This window comes from Neophocaena asiaeorientalis, unplaced genomic scaffold (genome assembly GCF_003031525.2).
Source record: "Neophocaena asiaeorientalis asiaeorientalis breed wild unplaced genomic scaffold, Neophocaena_asiaeorientalis_V1.1 scaffold263, whole genome shotgun sequence".
In the NCBI taxonomy this organism is placed as follows: Eukaryota; Metazoa; Chordata; class Mammalia; order Artiodactyla; family Phocoenidae; genus Neophocaena; species Neophocaena asiaeorientalis.
Window position 1 is genome coordinate 1,782,581 of NW_020175015.1, and position 26,380 is coordinate 1,808,960.

Sequence of the window (26,380 nt, forward strand, 5' to 3'; positions counted from 1 at the left end):
ATAGATGCAAAAATCCTCAACAAAATACGAGTAAACAGAATCCAACAACACATTAAAAGGATCATACACCATGATCAAGTGGGGTTTATCCCAGGGATGCAAGGACTCTTCAATATACGAAAATCAATCAATGTGATACACCGTACTAACAAATCGAAGAATAAAAACCATATGATCATCTCAATAGATGCAGAAAAAGCTTTTGACAAAATTCAACACCCATTTAGGATAAAAACTCTCCAGAAAGCTAATCAACAAATTGGTAAAGTTGCAGGATACAAAATGAATGCACAGAAATCTCTTGCATTCCTATATACTAATGATGAAAACTCTGAAGGAGAAATTAGGGAAACATTCCCATTTACCACTGCAACAAAAAGAATAAAATATCTAGGAATAAACCTACCTAGGGAGACAAAAGACCTGTATGCAGAAAACTATAAGACAACCCTCTTGCACTGTTGGTGGGAATATAAATTGATACAGCCACTATGGAGAACAGTATGGAGGTTCCTTAACAAACTAAAAATAGAATTACCATATGATCCAGCAATCCCACTACTGGGCATATACCCAGAGAAAACCATAATTCAAAAATACACATGCACCCAATGTTCATTGCAGCACTATTTAGAATAGCCAGGTCCTGGAAGCAACCTAAAGGCCCACTAACAGACAAATGGATAAAGAAGATGTGGTACATATATATAATGGAATATTACTCAGCCATAAAAAGCAACGAAGTTGGGTCATATGTTGAGACGTGGATGGATTTAGAGACTGCCATACAGAGTGAAGTAAGTCAGAAAGAGAAAAACAAATACCGTATATTAACGCATATATGTGGAACCTAGAAAAATGGTTTCTGCCCGGTTTGCAGGGCAGAAATTGAGACACAGATGTAGAGAACAAACATATGGACACCAAGGGGGGAAAGCGGTGGGGGGTGGGCGTGGTGGTCTGCTGAATTGGGCGATTGGGATTGACATGTATTCACTGATGTGTATAAAATTGATGACTAATAAGAACCTGCTGTATAAAAAAATAAATAAAATAAAATTCAAAATGAAAAAGAATGAGGAAGGTCTGGACTTCCCTGGTGGTGCAGTGGTTTAGAATCCGCCTGCCAATTTAGGGCACACGGGTTCGAGCCCTGGTCCGGGAAGATCCCACATGCCACGGAGCAACTAAGCCCATGTGCCAGAAGTATGGAGCCTGTGCTCTAGAGCCCGTGTTCCACAACTACCGAAGCCCACGTGCCTAGAGCCTGTGCTCTGCAATAAGAGAAGCCACTGCAATGAGAAGTACACACACCGCAATGAAGAGTAGCCCCCGCTCGCCACAACTAGAGAGAGCCCATGCACAGCGGCAAGGACTCAGCGCAGCCAAAAATAAATAAATAAAAAAAATTGAGGAACGTCTAAATGTACTAAGATGGAAAGAACTCAGAGATATTAAGTGAAAATAAACCATGGAATACATACATTATGATTCCATTTTTATGTTTAAGGAAAAAAAAGAGGTGACCATGTTGTATCCTTGCTTAAAACCCTTCTGTGGTTCTCCATAGCCAATCAAGTGAAGTTCAAGCTCCTTACCTGGCATTCAAGGCCGTTCACTATTTGGACCCTGTCAACCTCTCCAGCCTCATCTCCTATAGACCGGCCTGGCCATCCCTTGAGCCCTGAGTTCCACCTATGACGAAATTGCCCTTCACCATTTTTTTCTCTAGGTCTCAAGAATCAGAATCACCTGGGAGTCTTGTTAAAATACTGATTGTGGGCCCCATCCATAGAATTTCTGATTTAAGTCTGAAAGGGTCGGGGGGGCGGTGGTTTCCAAGAATTTCTATTTCTAACAAGTTCCCAGGTGATCGGATACAGCTGTTATGTGGTCCAAAGGGACCACACTTTGACAGCCGCTGCCTTTACAATTATATGATTCAACTTCATCACCTGTATTAAGGTTGACCAATCATATCAGTTTGCCTGGGACAGAAGGCATGTAGCAGAAAACCCCTCAGTCCGAGGAAAACTGGGAAGGTTGGTTACCCTACCTGTCTAAGAATCTTTCCCAGGTTGCGTATGGGATATTTACTGCTACTGTCAAGTAGTCCTACCCTACAGCCAGGATAACAGGAAGTGCCTGAGAAGGGAATCCCATCACCAGTGACTGACATTTTGCTAGAGCAGTATTTAACAAAGATTCTCAAATTCAGACTCCTCCAAACATATTTTCTTTATTTCCTCCAGAGAACAGGCTTCAGTCCTCCGGTCCTTGTAAACATTTAACACAATCAGTGTGACAAACTATAAGCATCCATATCCTTGTCCTATGTTGCTGGGGTGAGTTTAAGGGAGAAGTTGGGACAAATGCAGCGAGCAAATGTGAGCTTCTTACTCACTTCAAAGTGGGTCCTGTCATGGAATGATAGCTCCACATGGGCCAATGCAGCTGACTTTTTGTTTCTTCCAAAGGGTACCCAATACAATAAAGGGCACCCATGGTCCTTCCATGGTCCTTGATGATGTTTCTGCTCACTGCTGGTCAGAGTCAATCTTTTTCATTAACTGGGACTCCTCTTCCCAAGGGGTCAGAGGTCAGAGAGCTGATAGCGTCGCACAAGACCATCTCGACAACACGTGTAGATCTGCTTCTCCCATGTGGCTACCTGAAACACAAGAGTTCATAGCTCAAAGGAAGCCTGGGATTCTTCCATTTCAAAAAAATAGAGCCTTGTCATTGACCCCTACTAGTACAAATGAGTCTGAGAAGCTTTATTGACTCCAAAGACAAGACTTACATCCATGATATATATAAAAAAAAAATAGCTGGCCAGAATCAAGGGGGCTCATGACTACAGAACAGAGAAACTAAGTGGCCAAGTGGAGAACAAACCCACTAGCATTGTGCATGGTTTAGCGCAGACAGTGTGTACTGGGGGAGCAGATGGTCCATAGAAAGGCCTGGGTATCCTTGAACCTCATAAAATTATATGCAAAGGAGTTCTCAAAATGTGCCTTTTTTTTTTTCTGAGGAGGATTTCATCAAATTCTCAAAGTAGTCTGAGACTCAAAGAAGGCTAAGCACCACTAATTTAATGGAAATGGCATGATTTCTGGAGTTAGCTTAATCACAGGTTTGCTAATATGTAGCTGCATGACCCAGAGCAACTTTCTCAACCCCTCTGGGCCCATTTCTTCATTTGTAAAATGAAAATGATACTTTAATTCACAAGACAGAACAATATGCAGGAATTTTAAAAAATGAAATGTATCTATTATATATTTATTTGTCTGGAAAGAGCTCCAAAATGTCATGTAAAATAACCCAAGTCATAGAGCAATACATATAGAATGATCCCAATTATGTACAAAGTAAAGACAAAACTATATTATTTACATAAATACACAAAGATGTAAGTGCAAATTCTCCAAAAACAGTCTTAAAAGATACATGTCAAACTATTTTTTTTTTTTTTTTTTTTAAACATCTTTATTGGGGTATAATTGCTTTACAATGGTGTGTTAGTTTCTGCTTTATAACAAAGTGAATCAGCTATACATATACATATGATCCCATATGTCTTCCCTCTACATGTCAAACTATTAATGCTAGTTACTTCAGGAAAGAGTGGAACCAAAAAAGTCTTAAAGCAGACTTTGAAGTCTGTACCAGTCTGTATTGTTTGAATTTTTATAAGTATGCATTAATTATAAAATTTTTTTTAATTATAAGAAAAAATAGGAATAATAATATTATATCTCAAGGGATGATAACAACTATTAAATAAGATAATATATGTAAAAACATCTAGAACAATGTCTGGTCAACAAATATTCTTTCCCCTTTCATTTTTCTCTTTTCACTCTAACCAAATCAGTCTTGAACTTAAATAATAATAATAACAACAACAATAGTAATAATAGCTAATGTTTACAGAATATTTAAAATATACAAAGAAATTTCATATGCATTATCTCACTGTTATCCTCATTTTACAGACAAATTGACAGACTGAGGAGGTAAAGTGATTTTTTAAGTTTCCAGAGCCAGTAAGTGATGAAGTCACTTCTGACTCAAAATTATTTCTTCCTATCCCACCCCTTAGTATTGTATTACCCCTAATAACCACAAAGTATCTGGATTCAGTCCCCTCAAAAGCCCTAGGTCCCAGGTGAGAATCACCCAGGCCTGGTCTCCTCTCAGGTCTGTACCTTGTACACAGGGTCACAGTCAGCCCCAGTGAGCTCAATGACATAGTCTAAGTCTTGCTGGACAATGAAACAGCTTCCATCACCTAAAAGGCAGAAAAAAAACTTAAGATAACTGAAGAGAAAGCTGCATGCAAAGTTAAAAAAAAACCAAACCCCTCAACATTTTAGTTTATTTCTGTACGTCACTAGCCTAAAGAAGATTGTCCTAAGACACAGAATGGTAGACAGGACTCATTATGTGGGCCAAATATGAGGACCTACAGTGACTGCCTAAAATGCTGGCCTTGAGAGGATCTGAAGGCCAAGTGCAAGCTCAGAGTTGTCTTTGATTAGCAATAACTGCTAAGGGCACAGAGCAAGCAACTGTAGGCTTATACATATATTTGCAAACTTATCCTAGACAATGATTTTTAACAGGGAATTTGCCTGTATAAATGTTTTCTTTAAGAAAACTATGTTCCCAGGACTTCCCTGGTGGCTCAGTGATTAAGAAACCGCCTGCCAATGCAAGGGACACGGGTTTGAGCCCTGGCCCGCAAAGATCCCACACGCTGTGGAGCAACTAAGCCCACGCGCCACAACTACTGAGCCTGCGCTCTAGAGCCCACAAGCCACAGTTACTGAGCCCGCATGCCATAACTACTGAAGCCTGTGTGCCTAGAGCCCGTGCTTTGCAACAAGAGAAGCCACTGCAATGAGAAGCCCGTGCACCGCAACAAAGAGTAGGCCCCGCTCGCCACAACTAGAGAAAGCCCACGCAGAGCAACAAAGACCCAACACAGCCATACATACATACATACATACATAAATAAATAAATAAATAAATATATAAAACAACTATGCTCCCAAATTATTCTTCAATCTATAAACTTGACCACATAAATCAGGCAAAGGAGAAAAGTTATACCAAGAAAATAAAAGTATATCTAATTTTTAAACTTAATTTTCTCAGAAGAGTATGCTCAAATGAAACTTGGAATGATCTATAAACTGCTGAATGGGTGACATTTTTGTTCCTGTTTTATTTAATATAAAAGTAGCACGTGCTCACTGAAGAAAACTTTAAAAATAAAGAAACAGGGACATCCCTGGTGGTCCAGTGGTTAAGACTCCACACTCCCAATGCAGGGGGCACAGGTTCAATACCTGTTTGGGGAACTAATATCCCATATGCTGAACGGTGCAGCCAAAAAGAAAAAAAATTAAAAATAGAAGTAAAGAAACAGAAGCAAAAAAATCACCCATATCTACCACTAAATATAATTACTGTTCACATTTTAATGTATTTTTCCAACCTTTTCTGTATAAATTTTTATTTTACATGGTTGAGAGCATACTGCATAAAAGAATATCTTTATGCATAAGGTTTTTTTCTATATTAAGCTTATGACTTTGTATAGAACCCTGGAAAAGAATCAAAAGATATTAATTAACCATTTGAAATTTTTGGAAATCTGAAAAACTGCTTTCCAAATTACCTGTTAATCAATTTTAATTTATCTGTTAATCTATACTGCAACCAGCAGCATACAGGAGGAATTTATCATTTCTTGCATTATTATTATTAAAAATAATCTTTTCCAAAAAAGGATTCATATATATTTTAGAGATACATATAGAAATATTGACAGGGGAGATAAGAAAGTCTGATTACCATAGCTCTTATTCTGCACTCAGGTTTCTATATACAAATCTACTTGATAAGCCCCAGCTCTATTCCCATTCCCTCTAGGAAGCCATTTCTAACCACCCCATATAGTAAACCCTTCCTCCCATCAACCTCTTGTAACGCTGATTATTCCTTTGATACTTCCACATATCTTTCCCTATAGCATAATTCTACTTTTTGTGAGTGTGTGCTTTTTCACTGGATCATGATGAGAAGAAACACTTTTTAGGAGGGCTTATAGGGCAAGGGGTAGTTACAGGAGTAAGAAGAAACTGTCACTTATAGAATGTCTACTTTATGTCGAGTACCTATTTTATCTCTAAGTAAACTGAGACTTAGAAAAGTGAAGTCGTTTACAAAGGTCATAGGACTATTAGATTAAACCATATACAACCGCCATTTTTATAAATCAAAAATGGCCATATAGGGCTTCCCTGGTGGTGCAGTGGTTGACAGTCCGCCTGCCGATGCAGAGGACACGGGTTCGTGCCCCGGTCCGGGAGGATCCCACATGCTGCCGAGTGGCTGGGCCCATGAGCCATGGCCGTTGAACCTGCGCTCCACAACGGGAGAGGCCACAACAGTGAGAGGCCCACATACCGCAAAAAAAAAAAAAAAAAAAAAAAAAAAAAGGCCATATATTAGGAATTTCATAGAGCTGAATCTAATAGTAAGTGATGGAGTGAGGATATAAATTCATTGATTAGGTTGTCAGTTTGCATCCAAAATCTATGCTTTTTCTATATCATGCAACTGCCCAATAAAATAAAGGCTAAGTAGGAGATCAGGGCTAGAGCTATGGATTCCAATCATTAACAGCTAACACCATGAGAACAGTTGGTCCTTGAGGAAGCATGGAGAAGAAAAGGTAGAAGGACAAAGGCTGAACTCAGGAAGTATCTCTGGTTTAGGGACGGCAACAATACTAGGAAGGGCAAAAGGATTCAACGTCAACAAAAAATTAAGAGAACCTACAGTAAACCATGAATCATGCTAGGCACAATACCAGGGAAATCAGGGAAAGGAGCAGTAACTGGAGAAAGAGAATGATCAGGAGATTAATTAGTATCACCAAAGTCAAAAGACCTCATAGTTTTCAGAAAGAAATAACATAACAGAATCCATTACCACTAAGAATCATGAAAGATGAAACATATGTACTCACTCATTCAACAAACATTTGCTGAGATTCTTCAGTCCTGTGCAAGAGCTGGGGTTACAGAGACGAAGAAGACGTGCCACCTGTCCTCAAGGAAGCTTAGGGACTAGTGGACAAGAGAGGACTGTACACATAAAAGGCCACTGGATCTAGCAAGGGGCTCATGATTGGTGGCCTTCAAGAGGGCAGTTTGAACAGAAGGATGGGGATGCAGGGCACACTGCAGAGATTTCAAGGGAAGAGTGTGGTATGGCAGCAAAAGGAATAAAATAAAATAGGATCATGAGTGCTGGCAGCAGCATCAAGGGAAGCTGTCACAAGCTTATGCCAGCTGTATTCTTTTTTTTTTTTTTTTTTTTTTTTTTTTTTTTTTGGGGGAAACAGGCCTTCCCTAGTGCCACCAGGGAAGCCCTGTATTCTTTTTAAGGTTTTATATAGAGTACCACTGCATCACTAACTGATGCCCAGACATGTGGGAGAAAGAGATTGAGAGAGGGGGAGCACAGACACCTAGAAAACTTAGGTGTACAGATTCCTGATTACTTTTTTTTTTTAACATCTTTATTGGAGTATAATTGTTTTACAATGTTTTACAATTGTTTTACAATAGTTTCTGCTTTATAACAAACTGAATCAGTTATACATATACATATGTTCCCATATCTCTTCCTGATTACTCTTTGCTATGGTCTGGACATCAAAGGGCTAGGGAAATAAGGCACCAGTTTTGACAGGGATGAAAGGGACCTATATCAGAGAGATGACTATGGAAATCTGGATACTGTCGGTTGCCTATTGTTTTCAATGTCTGTGAGCCTGTTTCTGTTTTGTATATAGATTCATTTGTATTATTTTTTAGATTTCACATATGAGTGATGTCATATATTTGTCTTTCTCTGACTTACTTCACTTAGTATAATATTCTCTAGGTCCATCCATGTTGCTGCAAATGGCAATATTTCATTCTTCTTAATGACTGAGCAATATTCCATTGTACATATATACACACCAAATCTTCTTAAGCCAATCGTCTGTTGATGGGCACTTGGGTTGTTTCTACGTCTTGGCTATTGTAAATAGTGCTGCTATGAACACTGGGGTGCATGTATCTTTTTGAACTAGAGTTTTTGTCTTTTCTAGATACATCCCCAGGAGTGGGATTGCTGGATAATACAGCAACTCTATTTTCAGTTGGTTTCTTTTTCGGTATGCGGGCCTCGCACTGTTGTGGCCTCTCCCGTTGCGGAGCATAGGCTCTGGACGCGCAGGCTCAGTGGCCACAGCTCACGGGCCTATCCGTTCCGCGGCATGTGGGATTTTCCCAGACCGGGGCACGAACCCATGTCCCCTGCATCGGCAGGCGGACTCTCAACCACTGCGCCACCAGGAAAGCCCTATTTTCAGTTTTTTAAGGAACCTCCATACTGTTCTCCATAGTGGCTGTACCAATTTACATTCCCACCAACAGTGTAGGAGGGTTCCCTTTTCTCCACACCCTCTCCAGCATTTATTATTTGTAGACTTTCTGATGATGGCCATTCTGACTGGTGTGAGGTGATACCTCACTGTGGGTTTGATCTGCATCTCTCTGATAATTAGTGATGCAGAGCATCTTTCCATGTGCCTGTAGGCCATCTGTAGGTCTTCTTTGGAGAAATGTCTATTTAGGTCTTCTGGGCACATCATATATTATATAATTCTGGCCAATGACACAGGAGAGTAAGTCTGCTGGGCTGCTCCTGAGGAAATGTTCCTCATTCTTAAAAAGGGTAACAATTTGTATGTTATGGGAAGATAAGACTTGCAGCAGCTATCCTGCACTGTAACCTGAGGGAAAAAGTCAGCATGCTAGGGAGGAGAGTGCCAAAAGATGAAGCAAAGCTGGGTTCTTGATATTATTTCTTTTTTCCTTGTTAAAACTTTTATTCATTTTTAAAATTTAAAATATTAAAAAAATATTTTTAGAATCATTTTACATTTACAGAAAAGTTACAAAGATAGTTCAAAAAGTTCTCATATGCCCCTCGGCCAGTTTTAATTTATAATTTTTTGGATTTCACCAGTCTTTAACGTCCTGGATGCAATCCAGGATACCATACTGAGTTAACTTTTCTTAGTCTCTCTGTTGACTTTGTTTTCAAATCACTAAATTAATCTAATGTGGAGCCATCATAAACCCGAATGTCTTCTTAAGTGAAGTAGTACATTTTCCTAATTACTGAAGCCATTTTCAGTTGGGTGTTCTGTTACTAACAGCCAAAAACATCCTAACTGATACACCAAAATACTCACATAAGGTGGTCCCTTCAGGCCTATAGACCAGTCCTCCTCACCTACACATTCCTATGAGGATTCAGTGTCCCTTAATGGACACCTTCTTCCATGTATTTTCCCCAACCCCACTCCCAAACTCCATTCTAAATATTTTGTACTGGTTACACCAAGGTACTCACTTTACCCAGACTATGCATGTAAAACATCAAACACAGTACCTACTGCATGCTAGGCACCTAATAAATGATAGATCCCTCCTTTCTGCCCCGCTTCACTTATTTATGACTTTGTACACACTATAGCCTTGGCCTTCAATGTGCATCATCTTTACATCTCCAGTTGGTAAAATATTTATTGGATTACACATCACCCAGTCCATGAAGACATCCCAGCAGCATTCCTACCACTCGAGTTAGCTGTTCCCCATGTTCCCATATAGTCTTCTGCTGCAGTACTTATCAAATGGTATTCAATCACATGTCCACATGTCTGTCTGTCTTACTAACTGTGAGCTCCTTTAGAGCAGAGACTGTAACTGATTCGTTATTGAATTCTCAATGATTTGCAATAAGGGCCAGTACGTTTACTCTGACAATGTTTATTGAGCACCAACTACATAGTGGGCACTGAAGTAAATGCTGGGGATAACACAATGAATAAAGCGCAGTCATTACTCTCAAGAAGCTCAAATTGGAGGGGGCAGAGACAATTACAAGTAGGGTATTAAACACTATATAAAAAGTACAGTACGACAAAGAATCGTGTAGGACTATGAGCCTAGCCCTGCCACAGACCAGGAACTTAAACCTATGTTTAGTTGAACTATATAAAATCACCTCCCTCAACTGGCCCCTGGACCCACCTTGACTAGCAATGAATCCGTCTCTGAAACTCAGCAGGGACATAACTGGTGCTCCTGATCTGTGGATGACTTGTACTGGAGCCCTAGGATTCAGAATAAATGGGGCAATTTTACAATTTTTTTTCCTTCAGAAGCAATGTTTGACTATATTCAACATACAGCACTAACTGCATAACAGCACAAAGGACAAATGTGGACAGAAATTAAACATTCATATGGTTTCTTTCCTGGCAAAATCCTTGAATGGTAGATCAAGGTAGTCTGTTCAAAACCACCTTGGAGTGAATCTAAACATGTTATTGAGCTGTATTAACTAAGTCACCACTGATATTTCCAGTTTTTAGGGGATGCCTGACAAGGGTTTAAGATAACAATGTTAACAATATGTTAATCGTTTTACTTATAGACAGAATTAAGACAATTGTGAAATATTAAAATTGTCAGGACTCTGTAAAACGAAAAAGGAAGGTGAGAATCAATTACATATATGTGACTTTATAACAATAATCAGGTTCCCTATCTCCATGGAGGCAAAAACAAGTACAAAACGAAAATAAATTATGGAAGAAAAGGTATAAGCTAGTCATTCTTCAGCTGAAATTTTTTCACTGCTCTTGGAATAAAGTCCAAACTCCTTGGGAGGGTATGTAAGTTCTTTCTAAGCAAATTCCTGTTTTCCTGTCTGGCATCACTTCTCATCATTGCTCCATCGGCAGGGTACATACTTGTCGTATTAAACTACACAGAGGTCCCTTAAAGTGCCATACTTTTTTTTTTTTTTTTCGGTACGCGGGCCTCTCACTGTTGTGGCCTCTCCCGTTGCGGAGCACAGACTCCGGACGCGCAGGCTCAGCGGCCATGGCTCACGGGCCCAGCCGCTCCGCGGCACGTGGGATCTTCCCGGACCGTGGCATGATCCCGTGTCCCCTGCATCGGCAGGCAGACTCTCAACCACTGCGCCACCAGGGAAGCCCAAAGTGCCATACTTTTACATGCCTTCATGCTTCTCTATATGCTATTCTACCTAAGGCAGGTCCTTCTCTTCTTTACTTGGTAACTTTCTACTAGACCAGATCCAATTAAAGCCTCATTTCCTTGGAGAAGTAGTCTCACCTTCTTCCCTCTCCTTCTCGATGGTTCCTCAAATTCTTGTGTATAGCCTTGTCAGACCACTGATCACACTGTGTCATAACAGTCTTTTACTTGTTCATCTTTACTATTAGACTCCAAATGCCTCAAAGGCAGAGTTTTTATTTTTTACTCCTGTTTTTCACTGCCCTGCACAAAGCCCAATGCCTACAGAAGCCATTCAATAAATATCAGTTGAACAAAGGAAGGAAACAGAAGGAGGAAGGGACAGAATTGTAGAAACTATTAAATCCTGGGACAAATAGGTTGTGGATTCCCTTTGGATATCTTTAAGACCACGATAAAGCCTATTTTAGATAGGTTATGATCACAGCCAAATAAAGAATCAGAGCTGGCTTACCTGAACTAAAAATGATCAATCTTAGGCCAACCCAGATCTAATACCATGAAGAAAATTACTAAGCTCCTTAAAATGAAAAGTTTTACACAATTATTGTAAGTGAAATGTTAGTTCATTATTTAAGCTTAATTTCCAAAGCAATCATGACAATCATGACAGTATGAATCAAATTACCTTTTAATGTGATTCCAGGAATAATAAGAACAATCAGACAATTCACACTGGAAAACCTTTATAAACGGAAAAACATACTCTTGATTCAATAGCCATTTGTATGCCAGACTAAATCACTGTGAAAGCCAATAAAAATTTCCACTCTGCAGAAGACCTGCATCATGCAAACAAATGGGGACTCACCTTGGACTCCTCACATCCAGCTGATAAATGTTTCCATCCTGTGTCCCAGCCAACAGCAAGAAGCCAGAAAGAAAACTACAGCAGTTGAAGGCATCTGAGCCAATAAAGAGGAACACCTGGAACAAGTAGGAGACAAAGATGCAGGTTTCATACGATTTCCCCTTAACACATTGACTCATGGGATCCTTGAAACTAAAAAGTCTCCTTTACCCTCTTTCCAGCACAACCCTCCATTTGACAAACACTTGCAATTCACACATTTAAGTTTTGCTTCAAGGCACTTGTGACAACCTTTTGAAGGGAAAGAAACAAAGTGGCAATTTAAAGAATCACAAGTCACCCATGTACCTGAAAAAAAAAAACCCAAACTATTAGACTTTTATTTATTCCTTAGTGTTAGTTCAAACAGTAAAGTTTGAAAGTTCTAAAAAAAGAAAACAAAACAAACAAAAACCCCTGATTTCCCTTTGGAAGTAAAAGCCAGCATGGAAATTCAGAGTATAAAGGCAATATGCTCAAAAATAGTGATGTTCCCAGAACAAACTTTGAAAATGGAAACATCACCAGCACACTGAAGTCATGAGATGAAATGAAAATACAAAGCCTGTGGTCAAACCAAATCATTCAAGCTGTCTGGGTGATGATGACAGGAGCTGGAAAGAAATTTAGAAAATCTCAAGAAACTCAGAGTTTAATTAAGAGCAGAGTCTGCTTGGCAAAACCTCAGCAAATGAAGGAAGAAAATTCAATTCTTCTATGAAAGATATTCTGGTCATTAATTAATCTAGAGCCCTGAATGCGTGAGTCCTTTACTCAGAAAATCTTCACATTACCTTAGAGGAAGAAGGGAATCTATAGAACCTTATCATTTTACATACAGCACACTAAGGCCCAGAGGGAAAGTGACTTGATAAAGGTCACAAAGCAGTAGGACATTTAATCTCATCACATAACACTATGTGGTAAATCCTACTATGACAAGTTTAGTGATGAGGAAACTGAGGCTCAGAGAGGTTAAGTAACCTGTCCAATGTCACAGCCATTAGGAAGAACCAGGATTTAAATGTTGCCCTTATTCCATATCCCATGCTCTTAATCACTATACTGTACTGCCTCTCACTCATGCAGCTTCTTCAAAAGGTGAACATACAGAGAAATCAGAAATGTTTTCAAAACAGCTTTCCAAGAATCAGAGTGACCCAGGTTGCCCCAGAGTTCAAAGGTCTTAGAGGAACCACTTACTGGCTGCCTGCTCTGCAGTCCCAAGCACTGAAGTTTCTTATCTTCTCGGGCCAACAGCAGCATTTTCGACTCTGTTCCAACCTCCCGTTCACCTGCATGACAGATAAGCTATGTCAATAATGGGCTAGGCTGATCAGCTGGCAGTACCCAGAAAGCACAACTATTGATGGCTGTTTACTGAGTTATTCTGTTAGTGATTCACTTATTAATATTAAAAAAACATTATGTTCTATATCTTGACTGTGGTATTGTTTATATGACTGTACATATTTGTCAAAACTCACAGAACTGTGCAATTAAAAAGGATAACTTTTACTACATGTAAAATATATCTCAATAAACCCAACTTTAAAATATTATTATTAAGTCATCTCTAATATGGAAAGATACCATACTTGGAGCAGGAGTACAAGGCTGAACAAAGTAGACAGTCTCTGCCCTCAAGGCTCTTATGGTCTGAAGGAAATGAGATCTATCCATTCACTAAACAAATATTTACTGAGGGACAAGGTACCTACTCTCAAGGAGTAGTAGATTCTAGATTCTAGATTCTAGTAGAAATAGGAAATAGTAAAATAAGCAAATAAACAAGTAGGATATCTTCAGACAGTGATGAGTTCCACAAAGGAAATAAAACAGGAAAATATAACCAAAAGGGAGTAGATGGTGGGAAAATGAGTGGGGGAAGGTAACTTTAAACTTCAATTTTATTTATTTATTTTTAAATATTTTTTATTTTATTTTTGGCTGCGTTGGGTCTTCGTTGCTGCATGTGGGCTTTCTCTAGCTGTGGTGAGCGGGGGCTACTCTTCGTTGCAGCGCATGGGCTTCTCATTGTTGTGGCTTCTCTTGTTGCAAAACACGGGCTCTAGGCGGCAGGCTTCAGTAGTTGTGGCACGCAGGCTCAGTAGTTGTGGCTCGCGGGCTCTAGAACGCAGGCTCAGTAGTTGTGGCGCACAGGCTTCGTTGCTCCGCAGCATGTGGGATCTTTCCGGACCAGGGCTCAAACCTGTGTCCCCTACATTGGCAGGTGGATTCTTAACCATTGCACCACCAGGGAAGCCCTAAACTTCAATTTTAAAAAGGTTTCATGGAGGTTATTTTCCAACTGAGACATGAATGGTAAACAGAAGCCAGCCATGTGAAAAGTTTTGGGAGGTATATTCTAGGCTAAGGGAAGAACAAGGCAAAAGCCGGGAGGCTGGCAGTCTGTTGTGCTCAAAGAACAGAGACCTATGGCTGGGACACAGTGGAACTGGCAGAGGGTGGTGTGACTTGAGGCTGGAGAGGACTGCAGGGGTTAGAAAGTGTAAGCATTTGTAATAAGCCATGGTAAGGGGTTAGGATTTTAATACATAGTTGTCCCTCGGTATTTACAGAAGGTTGCTTCCAGGACCCGCCGCAGACACCAAGATTCGCAGATGCTCAAGTCCCCAGAGTTGGCCCTCCATATCGAAAGGTTCCACATCCGCAGATTCAACCAACTGTAGATTGTGTTCTGAATGAGGAACCCATGGATATGGAGGGCCAAACATATGTATAAAAGGAGGCCACTATGGACTTCCCTGGCGGTCCAGTGGTTAAGACTCCATGCTTCCAGGGCAGGGGATGCAGGTTCAATCTCTGGTTTGGGAATTAAGATCCCACATGGCCAAAAAAACCCAACCAAACAAAAAAATACAAAAAGGAGGCTGCTAGAGGAGAGTAGAGACAAAGGAGAGTGATATGACTTGTGTTTTTTATTTATTTACTTTTTTTTAATTTTAATTTTTTTATTTTGGCTGCACTGGATCATTGTGGCGGCATGTGGACTCTTAGTTGCGGCATGCGGACTCTTAGTTGTGGCATGCGTGTGGAATCTAGTTCCCTGACCAGGGATCAAACCCGGGCCCCCTGCATTGAGAGCACGGAGTCTTATCCACTGGACCACCAGGGAAGTCCCTTGATTTATGTTTTTTAAATGACCACGATGGTTCCTCTGAGGAGAATAGATTATAGAATAGTGCAGGCAACAGATGATGGTAGAATGGATGAGGATGCTGGCAGGAGGAAGGGAGAGCTGGAGGAAGAACGTGAGGTGGAAAAATGAGCAACATTCTGAAGGTAGAGATGACAGACTTTGCTGATGCGGGACATGAGGAACGGTGGGGGTGGATCTTGAATGAATCTCAGGCTTTGGGCTTGAGCAAGAAGATGGTGGTGCCATTTACTGAGATGGGGAAAAACAGATTTGGGGTGGGAGGAAATCAAACACTCCGTGTTATAAGTTCAAGATGTCTATTAGACATCTAAATAGAGTCTGAAATGCAAGTGAAAGATCTATGCTTCAGATATACTTTTGGAAATCACCAGCTTAAATACAATGTTTAAAGTCATGGAAATGATGAGATCACCTAAGAGAGAAATTGTAGAGCTGAGGGCCCTCCAATATTTAAAGGTAGAATAAAGGAGACATGTAAAAGGAGATTGGGACTTCCCTGGTGGTCCAGTGGCTAAGGCTCCACGCTCCCAATGCAGGGGGCCTGGGCTCAAACCCTGGTCAGGGAACTAGATCCCACATGCTGCAACTAAAAAAGATCCCACGTGCCGCAACTAAGACCCAACCCAGCCAAATAAATAAATAAATGTTTTTTTTTAAAAAGGAGACTAAGAAGCAGCAGCCAATGAGATAGAGAGAAAAGCAGTGTAGTGTGGTAGTACAGAAGCCAAGAAAGCAAAGTGTCCTGAAGAGAAGAGTTTACTATGTTGTATCCTGTTGAGAATTTGGAAGGATAAGCACAGAGAAGTAACACTGGATTATGCAACATGGAGTCACTGGTGACCTCGACAAGAGCTGCTGCTGGTTAAGTAGCTGGGGCACAAACCATCCTAGGGCGGGTTGAACAGTAAGTGGGAAGTGAGGAAATAGAGGAAACAAGAATATTTTCATTTAAATTACTTTAAACCAACTAATTTTTAAAAACTCAACCTTATTTTAAGTAGTATCTGTGAAATCTTAGGTTTGAAGTGACGTATGTGTGCATTAATATATAACTATTAAAAATGTGTACTATCTGAAATGATCTTGTTTACTACTCACTGCACATGTGTCACACTTTGGGAAATACTCTTCCTATTAATCGATTAATTCCCAAAGAGGGGCGAGGCAACATGTGGTAGTCGCAACCATTTTAATTCTTGGACCACAGTTTATCTACATGGGAAGTTTAAGAGAGTGAGGAGAGTACCTGCAGTGTGTCCACAGTGAGGGGCAAAATTCACCCAAATGAGCTGAAAACATATATCCACACAAAAACCTACACAGGGATATTTATAGCAGCTTTATTCATAACTGTCCAAACTTGGAAACAACCAACATGTCCTCCAGTAGATGAATGAATAGATAAACTGAGGTACACTAAAACAATGGAATATTGTTCAGTGCTTAAAACAATGAGGTATCAAGGACTTCCCTGGTGGCACAGTGGATAAGAATCCACCTGCCAATGCAGGGGACATGGGTTCGAGCCCTGGTCCGGGAAGATCCCACATGCTGCAGAGCAACTAAGCCCGTGCACCACAACTACTGAGCTTGCACGCCACAACTACTGAAGCCTGTGCACCTAGAGCCCGTGCTCTGCAACAAGAGAAGCCACCGCAATGAGAAGGCCATGCACTGCAATGAGAAGGCCATGCACCGCAACGAAGAGTAGCCCCCACTCGCCACAACTAGAGAAGGCCCCCCTGAAAAACATTTTAAAAATAAACAAATAAATAAATGGAAAAAAAGAAATGAGGTATCAATGCATGAAAAGACATGCAGGAACCTTAAATGCATATTACTAAGTGAAAGAAGCCAATCTGAAAAGGCTACATAGTTTATGATTTCAACTGCAACATTCTGGAAAAGGCAAAGCCATGAAGACAGTAAAAATATCAGTTGCGAAAGGTTATAGGGGATGAAAGGACGAATTGGTGCAGCAAAAGGGATTTTTCAGGCAGTGAAAAATCTGCATGATACTAGAATGATAAATACATGTCATTATACATTTGTCCAAACCCACAGAATATACAACATCAAGAATGAATCCTAATTTAAACCTTGAACTTTGAGTGATAATGATGTGTCAGTTTAGGTCTATCAACTGTAACAAAAGTACCACTCTGGTGGGGGATGGTGATAACAGGGGAGGGTGTGCAGGTATGTGGACAAAGGGTATACAAGAACTCTATCTGCTCAATTTCATGTGGACCAAACTGCTCTAAAAAATAAAGCCTCTTAAAAAAAAGATACGAGAAGCAGAGATGATGGTAGAAAAATAGTCCTATGGAAACAGAGAAGCAAGTATGTTATAATCATAGGAAAATAAGAAAAGAATGCAAGCTGCCTTATTAGGACCTTTATCATTCTGACTCAACCAGAGCTATCGCTCTACTCACCTATTTCCCCCTACTATGCTTACGCCAACTTCTGGCCCAAAGAAGCACATCTCTACCCAACAGTCAATTTTACCTCCACACTATTTTAATGTGAACTGCCCCTACCCCTATCCCTGCCCTAGTTCCCATTCTCCCATCCTTCCCATTCTTGTCTGTTCAACTTGAATCTATCCTTCAAGGTTCAACTTCTTTTGTGACATCTCTCATCTATACTAACCTAAAACACTCTCTTCTTCCAAAAAAGCATTATATTTGCATTAAGTGAATCACTAAGTTACTTCAGCCAAAATTTTATTGTTCTCTGTTTTACAGGCATTAGTCTCATCTGCTAAATTAAATTGTACTTACTCAAATGCAATAACTGTGACATATACTTCCTTTGTAGATTCCAAAGCAACAGGAACATAGTAGATATGCAACAAATATTAATCTTATGGTAAAAATGGAAATACCAGCTACAGAGCAGGAGAGAACAAGGAAGAAAAGGAGAAACTAAGGCAAACACTGAAGGAATATAAGGAAACAAAATAAATTCATATACTGTTATCAACTCACTGGGCATCTGCTCAGGGGAGCCGAGGTTTATAGAGTTGTCAGCAGTACCCACAGCCACTCCGTTGATGGAAGACCCACAGTCTGCAATGACTCCCAAGCAGGCTGAGCGCCCACAGTCCCAAAGTCGTGCTGTCCCATCTCGAGAACCAGATACCACATTCTTCCCCCGATCAACAATGGCTGTATCCAGGATACCTGGCAAGAGAAAAAAAAAAAGACCCTAAAATGGAGTAGGTAGTAAAGGAACTACAAGGGCAGAGAAGACATATCTGCATAAATGACTCTATTCCTTCACAAACAAGTACTGGATATGTACTACAGGCTGGTGCCAGAAAAACAGAAATAAACAGAACAGGGTCCCTGTTTCCCAATGACTAGCTGCAAGAGACAGACATGGAAAAGAAGCTTTGGATTTAATTTTTAGTGGCATGTGGTTTTCTAGAGCAGTGGTTTTCAAGTTATTATTTTGGCTTTAGAACCTGTTTTTTTTTATTAATTTATTTTTTTAAAAAATCGTTACTGGAGTATAATTGTTTTACAATGTGTGTTAGTTTCTACTGTATAACAAAGTGAGTCAGCTATACATATACATACATATATCCCCATATCTCCTCCCACTTGCGTCTCCCTCCCATCATCCCTATCCCACCCCTCTAGGTGGTCACAAAGCACCGAGCTGATCTCTATATGCTATGTGGCTGCTTTCCACTAGTTATCTATTTTACATTTGGTAGTGTATATATGTCTATGCCACTCTCTCACTTCATCCCAGCTTACCCTTCCCCCTCCCCATGTCCTCAAGTCCATTCTCCACGTCTACATCTTTATTCCTGTCCTGCCCCTAGGTTCTTCAGAACCATGTTTTTTTTTTTAGATTCCATATATGTTACCATACGCTATTTGTTTTTCTCTTTCTGATTTACTTCACTCTGTATGACAGACTCTAGGTCCATCCACCTCATTACAAATAACTCAATTTCACTTATTTTTTATGGCTGAGTAATATTCCATTGTATATATGTGCCACATCTTCTTTATCCATTCATCTGTCAATGGACACTTAGGTTGCTTCCATGTCCTGGCTATTGTAACTAGTGCTGCAATGAACATTGTGGTACATGACTCTTTTTTTTTTTTTTTTTTAATTTATGGCTGCATTGGGTCTTCATTGCTGCGCGAGGGCTTTTCTCTAGTTGCAGCGCGCTAGGACTTTTCTCTAGTTGCGGCGAGCAGGGGCTACTCTTCGTTGTGGTACACGGGCTTCTCATTGCGGTGGCTTCTCTTGTTGCAGAGCACGGGCTCTAGGCACATGGACTTCAGTAGTTGTAGCATGCAGACTCATTGGTTTGGCTCCCAGGCTCTAGAGCGCAGGCTCAGTAGTTGTGGCGCATGGGCTTAGTTGCTGCGCAGCATGTGGGATCTTCCCAGACCAGGGCTTGAACCCGTGTCCCCTGAATTGGCAGGCGGATTCTTAACCACTGCGCCACCAGGGAAGCCCAACATGACTCTTCGTGAATTATCAGTTTCTCAGGGTACATGCCCAGTAGTGGGATTGCTGGGTCGTACAAAAGCTGTTTTTTAAACAAAAATTAAGTAGACATCCTAGACAGTTCAGTGTGAAAATCACTGTCTTAAAAGATCCTGCTGCTTCCATTGGGAACTAATCGTAAAAATGGAGTGACTTCTCATCTGGCCAAGATGGAGTAGTCCCATTGCTCCCAGGTCCTCTCCTTACAACTAAAAAAACCTGGACATAAGACAACAAACAAGCACAAGAAGGTTGAAAGATGTAAAGAAGAAAGTAGTCCACCTAGGGACCTCAGGACTTGAAGAACAACAGGGCAATGAATTCCCTGGATTTCCTTACTGCCTTCCATATATCCTAGACAGGACACTGCAGAAGCCTCTAACATAGAACTAATTTTTTAAAAAGGGCACAAATTAAAAACAAAAAACAACAACCAAACAACTCCAAGAACAGTCTGTTGCCTCTAGGCAGAAGACTGAGAAAAGGGTGGCCTAACAGTACAGAAAAGCTTTTTGGCAATATCCATCTTACTCAAACAGCAACAGAAAAACTGCTACCTCCCCTCTCCCAAAGATTCAGTGGGGCTGAACAGGGAGTGATTTCTACCTCAACCCCCATGGAAGCAGGAAACAGCTCTCCAATTCCCCCCACCCAGCGACGCTGACCAGGCCCAGCAGGGTACTGTCAGCGGGGAGCTGGGCCTCTACTCTCACCCAGCACCAACAGGGGAAAGAGGTAAAACATAAGGGACAGGGAAGTAGCACTCCACTTTCCTAACCCATCCCCTGGTGTCAGTCAGCAGGAAACAGAGCTTACAAGCCCACTTTGGAGGAAAGGAAGTGGTGCAAGTTGAGGTGATGCAAGATGGTGCCCCACTTCTACCAGGAAGCCGTCAGCAAGGTCAAGGGGAAGCTGAGCTTCTACCTCACCTGTTTGCAGACAGGTAGCGTGAGCCAGTGCTCCAGTTTTGCCAGAGCAGTGTTAGAGGAGCCCAGCAGGAAGCTGAGTATACACATCTCCTGGGCCCCTGTACCATACCTCGACAGGGGACCACCTGCTAAAAAAGATCAAGTAAGATGCAGAGTGTTATAATATCCAAAATGTCCACAGATTTTATGACTTTTGAAGCCCTTTGTCATCCCTTATCTTACTATTTGCTATGATCCCTGGCTTCAGGAGCACCCAGTGTAAAAAGGTAGAGACAGTCAAGGACATAAAGAGTTTCAGGGGCATACATGTGACAACACAGGACTGTAGAGTAGAAAGGGAGTCTGGCCCTATGGTGATACAGGCAGGGCTACTACTTGCTTTATTAAAACCCATTTAATTATCCTATTATAGGTGCCCAATAAACACTTGCAGGCTGAGTAATAAGAGTACCTGACCAAAGGTTACTTAGTAAACTAGTGCCCTGGCTTGCTCCTATTCTGCTCAAGATGAGATGACTTCAGATATATAAACCTTGACAAAAACTCTATAAAAACTCAATATAAGGTACAAGTGATGGATGAGCCATGCAGTTAACCACATGCCTCAACTCTCAGTGGAAATTTCACTTTGAAAGCCTTTTTCAGAAAAAAGATGAATTCATAAAAATGCCACAAATTTAAAAAGTAGCCAATTTAGGTCCTGTTTGATAAAATATGATTTTCTCAGGTGGGACCTAATTCACAGGGTAAGTTTCCAAATATATCCAATTTAAAATAAAAACTAAATACAATTTATATAGCTGGTTACAGTGGTTGGAAAAATAAAATGTAATCCTTGTACTTATATATCTACTGGATAAAGGCCATATAGATAAGCTTTTATTTATTTATTTATTTTTGGCAATATGTTGGTTTTTTAAATTCATTTTTATTGGAATGTGGTTGCTTTACAATGTTGTGTTAGCCTAGATAAGCTTTTAAAAGTAGGCTTTCCCTCAGAAGCAGATCTAAGGAGGCAACATATCTTGTTGCTATTTTATGTTTCTTATTTACAACATATTTTGTAATCATAAAGTACCCTGAGTTTAGAAAATCCACCTTTCCACTCTATCTCCATAACACACTCAGCATTCTAGTTAGAAAAGGATCTTAGATCTTTCAAGAATCTTAAGGAATCACCAATAGGAACATAAGGAAGGGGCTTCAACTCTTACTAAGCCATCAAAGATCTGTTTATGTCTTTATTGGGAAGTTCCAACCACTATTTAAAAATGCTGAGTTCCATGGAAGTGATGCAAACTTAAAAAAAAAAAAAAAGGTTCTGAAAAATATGTATCCAAGACAGGATGCTACAGCTGTGGCTAGGGAGCTACGAATGGTATTAACTGTGTACAAATTTCAACTAATACTCAGTAAAGAGCTGCCATCTAGGAAGTTTTCCTTTTTTATGAAAGTAGAGTGGAAAACTATCACTCCCTCTCTAATAAAATGTCACTTACAACATAGTGGCATCTAGTGTGGGTCTCTATACTCTTAGGTGACAAGAATAAAAGAAAGAGGAGCCTTACAGGAGCAGGAATCTGTGAGGAATTACCTTAAGAAGAAGCTATAAAGGAGCAGGAATGCCTTTGTAAGAGAAGTAGCCATAGCTAAGACCTAGCAGAGCTGCAAAGGCTTTAGATATCAAATCGAACAGACAGAAGTCCTCAACATATAAACCAAGATGAAAAAAAATCTGCATTCAAGAAAAGATTCAGCTGATTTACAGATAAATATCATAGCCAAAGTCTGGGAAATAAGAATAATGTTAGATGAAACTATGACTGAAATAAGTATTAGTAAGAAACAGCAAATTTCATATTTCTAGGCAGGTTTTTTAACAAGTTTACTCTATTCAGATCTCAGAAAATAATGAGCCTTGAAGCACCTATTACTTGGAGGCAGCATATCCTATTTCAGAGAAAGTATATAAGAGTTTGAAAAGAATGCAACCTGGTTTCTCAAATGTAAGCATCTTTCCTACCTTGGTGAGCAAAAAACCTCAACCAATCAACTGAAATGGTGTTTCATTTGGTCTCAGTGTTTTCACAGATTATGAAAGACCTGGTGCTTATTACAAAGAATTAAGATTATGAATATATATCTCCAAATTCACCAACCTTAATTAAATGGCCTGGTCAATTAAAAATTTTCAAACTGATTAAATTACACTTTAGAGCTACTTAGTAAACTCATATATTACAAATAGAACACTGCTTTATCTTTTCATTAGACAGATTTACAAAAATCTTATCTCTGCTTAAGAACACACTAATCCTTTAAATAAGTATAAAATATATATCTAAAAGCATTAGAAAAGACCAATTACATATCAACTAAGATCAAAAATGTCTACTGTATTAGAAATAACAATTTCTGCTTTTCACATTTGACAAGTAGGTTAAAACATCACAAGGTTCAACTTCCCTGGCAGGGTTTAAAGTATAGTGTCATATTTTTTATGAACAATAATAGTATTCAATGTGCACTTATTACATACCAGGGATTATACTAAATCTCTCATATGCACCATTTCATTTAATACTATTATCCCCATTTTACATATGAGGAAATTAAGGCTCAGAAAAGTTAAGCAACTTTCCAAGGCTTCCCAGACTTTAAATGGAAGAATTAAGATTTAAACCAAGATTTGTATGTCTCCAAATCCTATGTTTTGCCACTCTACTGTACTGGCTCCCTTACTATCATGTTTCCATATACTAGAAGCAGTAAGCAAGCCAGGGACTTAATTAAGCTAACGAAAGGTTATTCTTTATAACAGATCTTTATACAGAGCTGCTCTATTAGTGTCCAGATGATTCTTTGCAATAAGCATCAGGTAATGTTCAATCCAGTCTTCCTTTTATGTCTTGCTTGCCAAGACTTACCTAGGCAATAAAAGACCATGTTCACCTCAACACTATCTTCTGCTTCTCTTATTTAGTCACCACTTGTGAAAACACTAAAGATCACAAATGCAAATAATAATTCTTTATTGTTTTTTATGTGGTTCATGACTTTTATTAAAATGCTTCAAAATCTCAGAACTAAAGAGATTGTAGAAAAGGAGCCACACAAAGCAACTTGGAAGTCAACTAGGTAAAGACAGTGACCCATATATGCCGCTTTTATTGGAGATTAATCTTGATTTTGGCTCCATACTTTTGAAGAATGGGCAACCCCAAACCCGGGGCTCCTTTATAGAATTAACTGGAGAGAAGCATTTAAGACCTGACAGACATTAACCTGGATCTGACTTCATGCAATTTCCCCTAAAGCTTATCATTTCTGTTCAATCTAATTTAAAAAAAAAACAACAAACCCTCTCAAGGAAAAAAAAGTAAGGGTGTTATATTCTGGAGAAGCGCCTACCCCCACCCCAGAACTTTCTCACAAGGCCAAAAGAATGGAACAACTATATGAATAAAAGCTTAAATCAGATCAACAAACACTCTAGAGTTCAACCTAAGCTAAGTGACACACATGGATTCTTAAGGAGAACTGAAGAACACTGGGAGACTTAGGATTCATGTGGAGGGCACAGTCAATAACTATAGTAATCCAAAGGTATTCTGAAGTTAAGTGTGCACGGATGTTAAATATGCATCTTCTTAAGTTCAACATGCAGAGCTATGCCTTGTTCACTGGAAAGGTCCCCCATGCCCTGCATCTTCAAGGTGGCCAGATCTAAGGTGAATCCCTCAGTGTTCTTCTAGACTCCTTTGGCTCCTGGATTCCCCAACAGTGCAGGCTGCTTTGACTCCTCAGACCTGTCAGTTCTTTGGACTGAACGTGAAGAAGGCTCTATATATCCCTTCTACTCCCTTTCAATGCATCCATGTACTCAAGTTTCAGAAGAAAACCCATTTATTTGCTAAGGTTAACATGTGTGTTTGCTAGATGATCTGTATGTAATCTGACAAACCATTATAAAGAAATACTAAAACTTAAAAAAATCAACTCTACACACAAGCTATTTATAATATAGTCAGGTAGACAAGGCAAAAACACTGGGTTAAATACCATAAGTATAGGACAAATACATAATAAATTCCCAAATGAGTGGTGTAGATGATGTGTATTATGGTCCCAAAGGAGTGATCAAGGTAAGAAATTATTTGAGGATGTTATTACATTTTCAAAAATTATCCAAACTTGGGGCTTCCCTGGTGGCGCAGTGGTTGAGAGTCCACCTGCCGGGAAGATGGGTTCGTGCCCAGGTCCAGAAGGATCCCACATGCCGTGGAGCGGCTGGGCCCGTGAGCCATGGCCGCTGAGCCTGCACGTCTGGAGCCTGTGCTCCGCAACGGGAGAGGCCACAACAGTGAGAGGCCTGCATACCCGAAAAAAAAAAAAAAATCCAAACTTGTAAAAATAAGAATGACATATTTACCATTTTTTTTAAACATTCCAAATTAAGGATAAAACATCTCTAAATTAACTTTTTTCCCAACAAACCAACCAATCAGTTACAGAGGGAAGATGTTCTCACTCTGTCTCTACAATCCAATATCAACAGGTTATGTGGTTAATCCATTTTAAAAAACTGAACTGTGATTTAAAGCCACAGGAATCGACCATCAATACCAAGGTCTATCTGATGTCTGGTGATGCAGCTGTTTGCAATACAGCTTTTACTGTCACCTCAGCCAAAGGACTAATGTGAAATAGTGGGCACACCTCTCTCTCTTTTTTCCCAGCACACAAGGAGATGATCTCCTATGGAGCCTTTTTTCCCCTTATCAATTGTGGAAAACAATGATCTATGTAAGTTAGTGAATTCTAGATAGCAATAATAAGACTGAGTAGGAAAGGAATTTCTAATCCTTGGGGAAATACCAGTTCATTTAAATGGCCAGTTGGATGAATTACTTGTGTTTTTGTGGATAACTAGATTCTGTTTCTATCTTTTTGGTGATTCATTTCTGGGGATCATTACAGAAACCTTTAAGAGAAATCCCTCTTCATACCTCCTTTGTGACCTTTGAAGGTCACCACACAGCTAGCATCTTCAGCTGACCAGATCTTCAGCTGGGCATCCATTCCCCCACTCAGAACCACAAGGCCTGATGGGAAAAACCTGCAACAATTCACATCAAATACATGTCCTTCCAATACTCTCTGGAAAAACAAAAGAAAATTCCATGCTAGTTCTCTTGTCCGTCCCTTGATGTTCTCTTACCTCCCATATCCTTAGTTCCGTAAATGATATACCTACATGCTGCATTTTAAAACAAAAGAGGTCCAAAGAATCTCTTTAGTTCATCTGTATACCAGGTAATGTTCTTAGAGCTGTTGGCTCCCTTTCCTGGGCTTTGGCTGCAAATGTTGTGAATTTGAATTCCATAGCTCTCATAGCCATCCCTAAGTCTAGTTCTACATATAAGGAGCTGAGGAGGCTTGAGGGCTCTTTTACTTGTCTTTTCTTAAAATCCTCTGTACAGGTTGGGGGGCTCAGCCATACAGTCAGTTTAACAGCCTAGCTACTCTGTCTTAGAAATGGGTTACTGAAGGCAGTTCATACCATCCACTCACAGACATTCACTAGCCTGGCTCTTCCACTGTTCCAGCCCCAATTTGTTCTGACAAATCACCAAACTTGAGCATGGTTCTCAGATTAACAAATGGAAGAACAAAGATC

The 26,380-nt window shown here is 40.0% G+C and overlaps 1 protein-coding gene across 3 annotated transcripts in view; it reads right to left on the reverse strand.

Moving 5' to 3' along the window:
- The window catches only part of PAAF1 (proteasomal ATPase associated factor 1), a 60,597-nt gene that overhangs the window by 18,710 nt on the left and 15,507 nt on the right, over positions 1-26,380 (reverse strand). The window contains exons 6-12 of one of the 3 annotated variants that reach the window (XR_003005553.1): positions 25,710-25,860; positions 18,244-18,438; positions 13,270-13,361; positions 12,028-12,143; positions 10,182-10,264; positions 4,218-4,300; positions 2,405-2,671 (exon numbers count right to left, since the gene is read on the reverse strand). Coding sequence is in view for 2 of the 3 variants with exons in the window: in XM_024761939.1 (XP_024617707.1) it covers positions 2,594-2,671; positions 4,218-4,300; positions 10,182-10,264; positions 12,028-12,143; positions 13,270-13,361; positions 18,244-18,438; positions 25,710-25,860 (798 nt within the window). In the remaining variant the exon portion in view is untranslated. Of the gene's footprint in view, positions 1-2,213; positions 2,672-4,217; positions 4,301-10,181; positions 10,265-11,144; positions 11,901-12,027; positions 12,144-13,269; positions 13,362-18,243; positions 18,439-25,709; positions 25,861-26,380 lie in introns of those variants that run through there. The other 2 variants (XM_024761939.1, XM_024761941.1) reach the window with 2 other exon arrangements.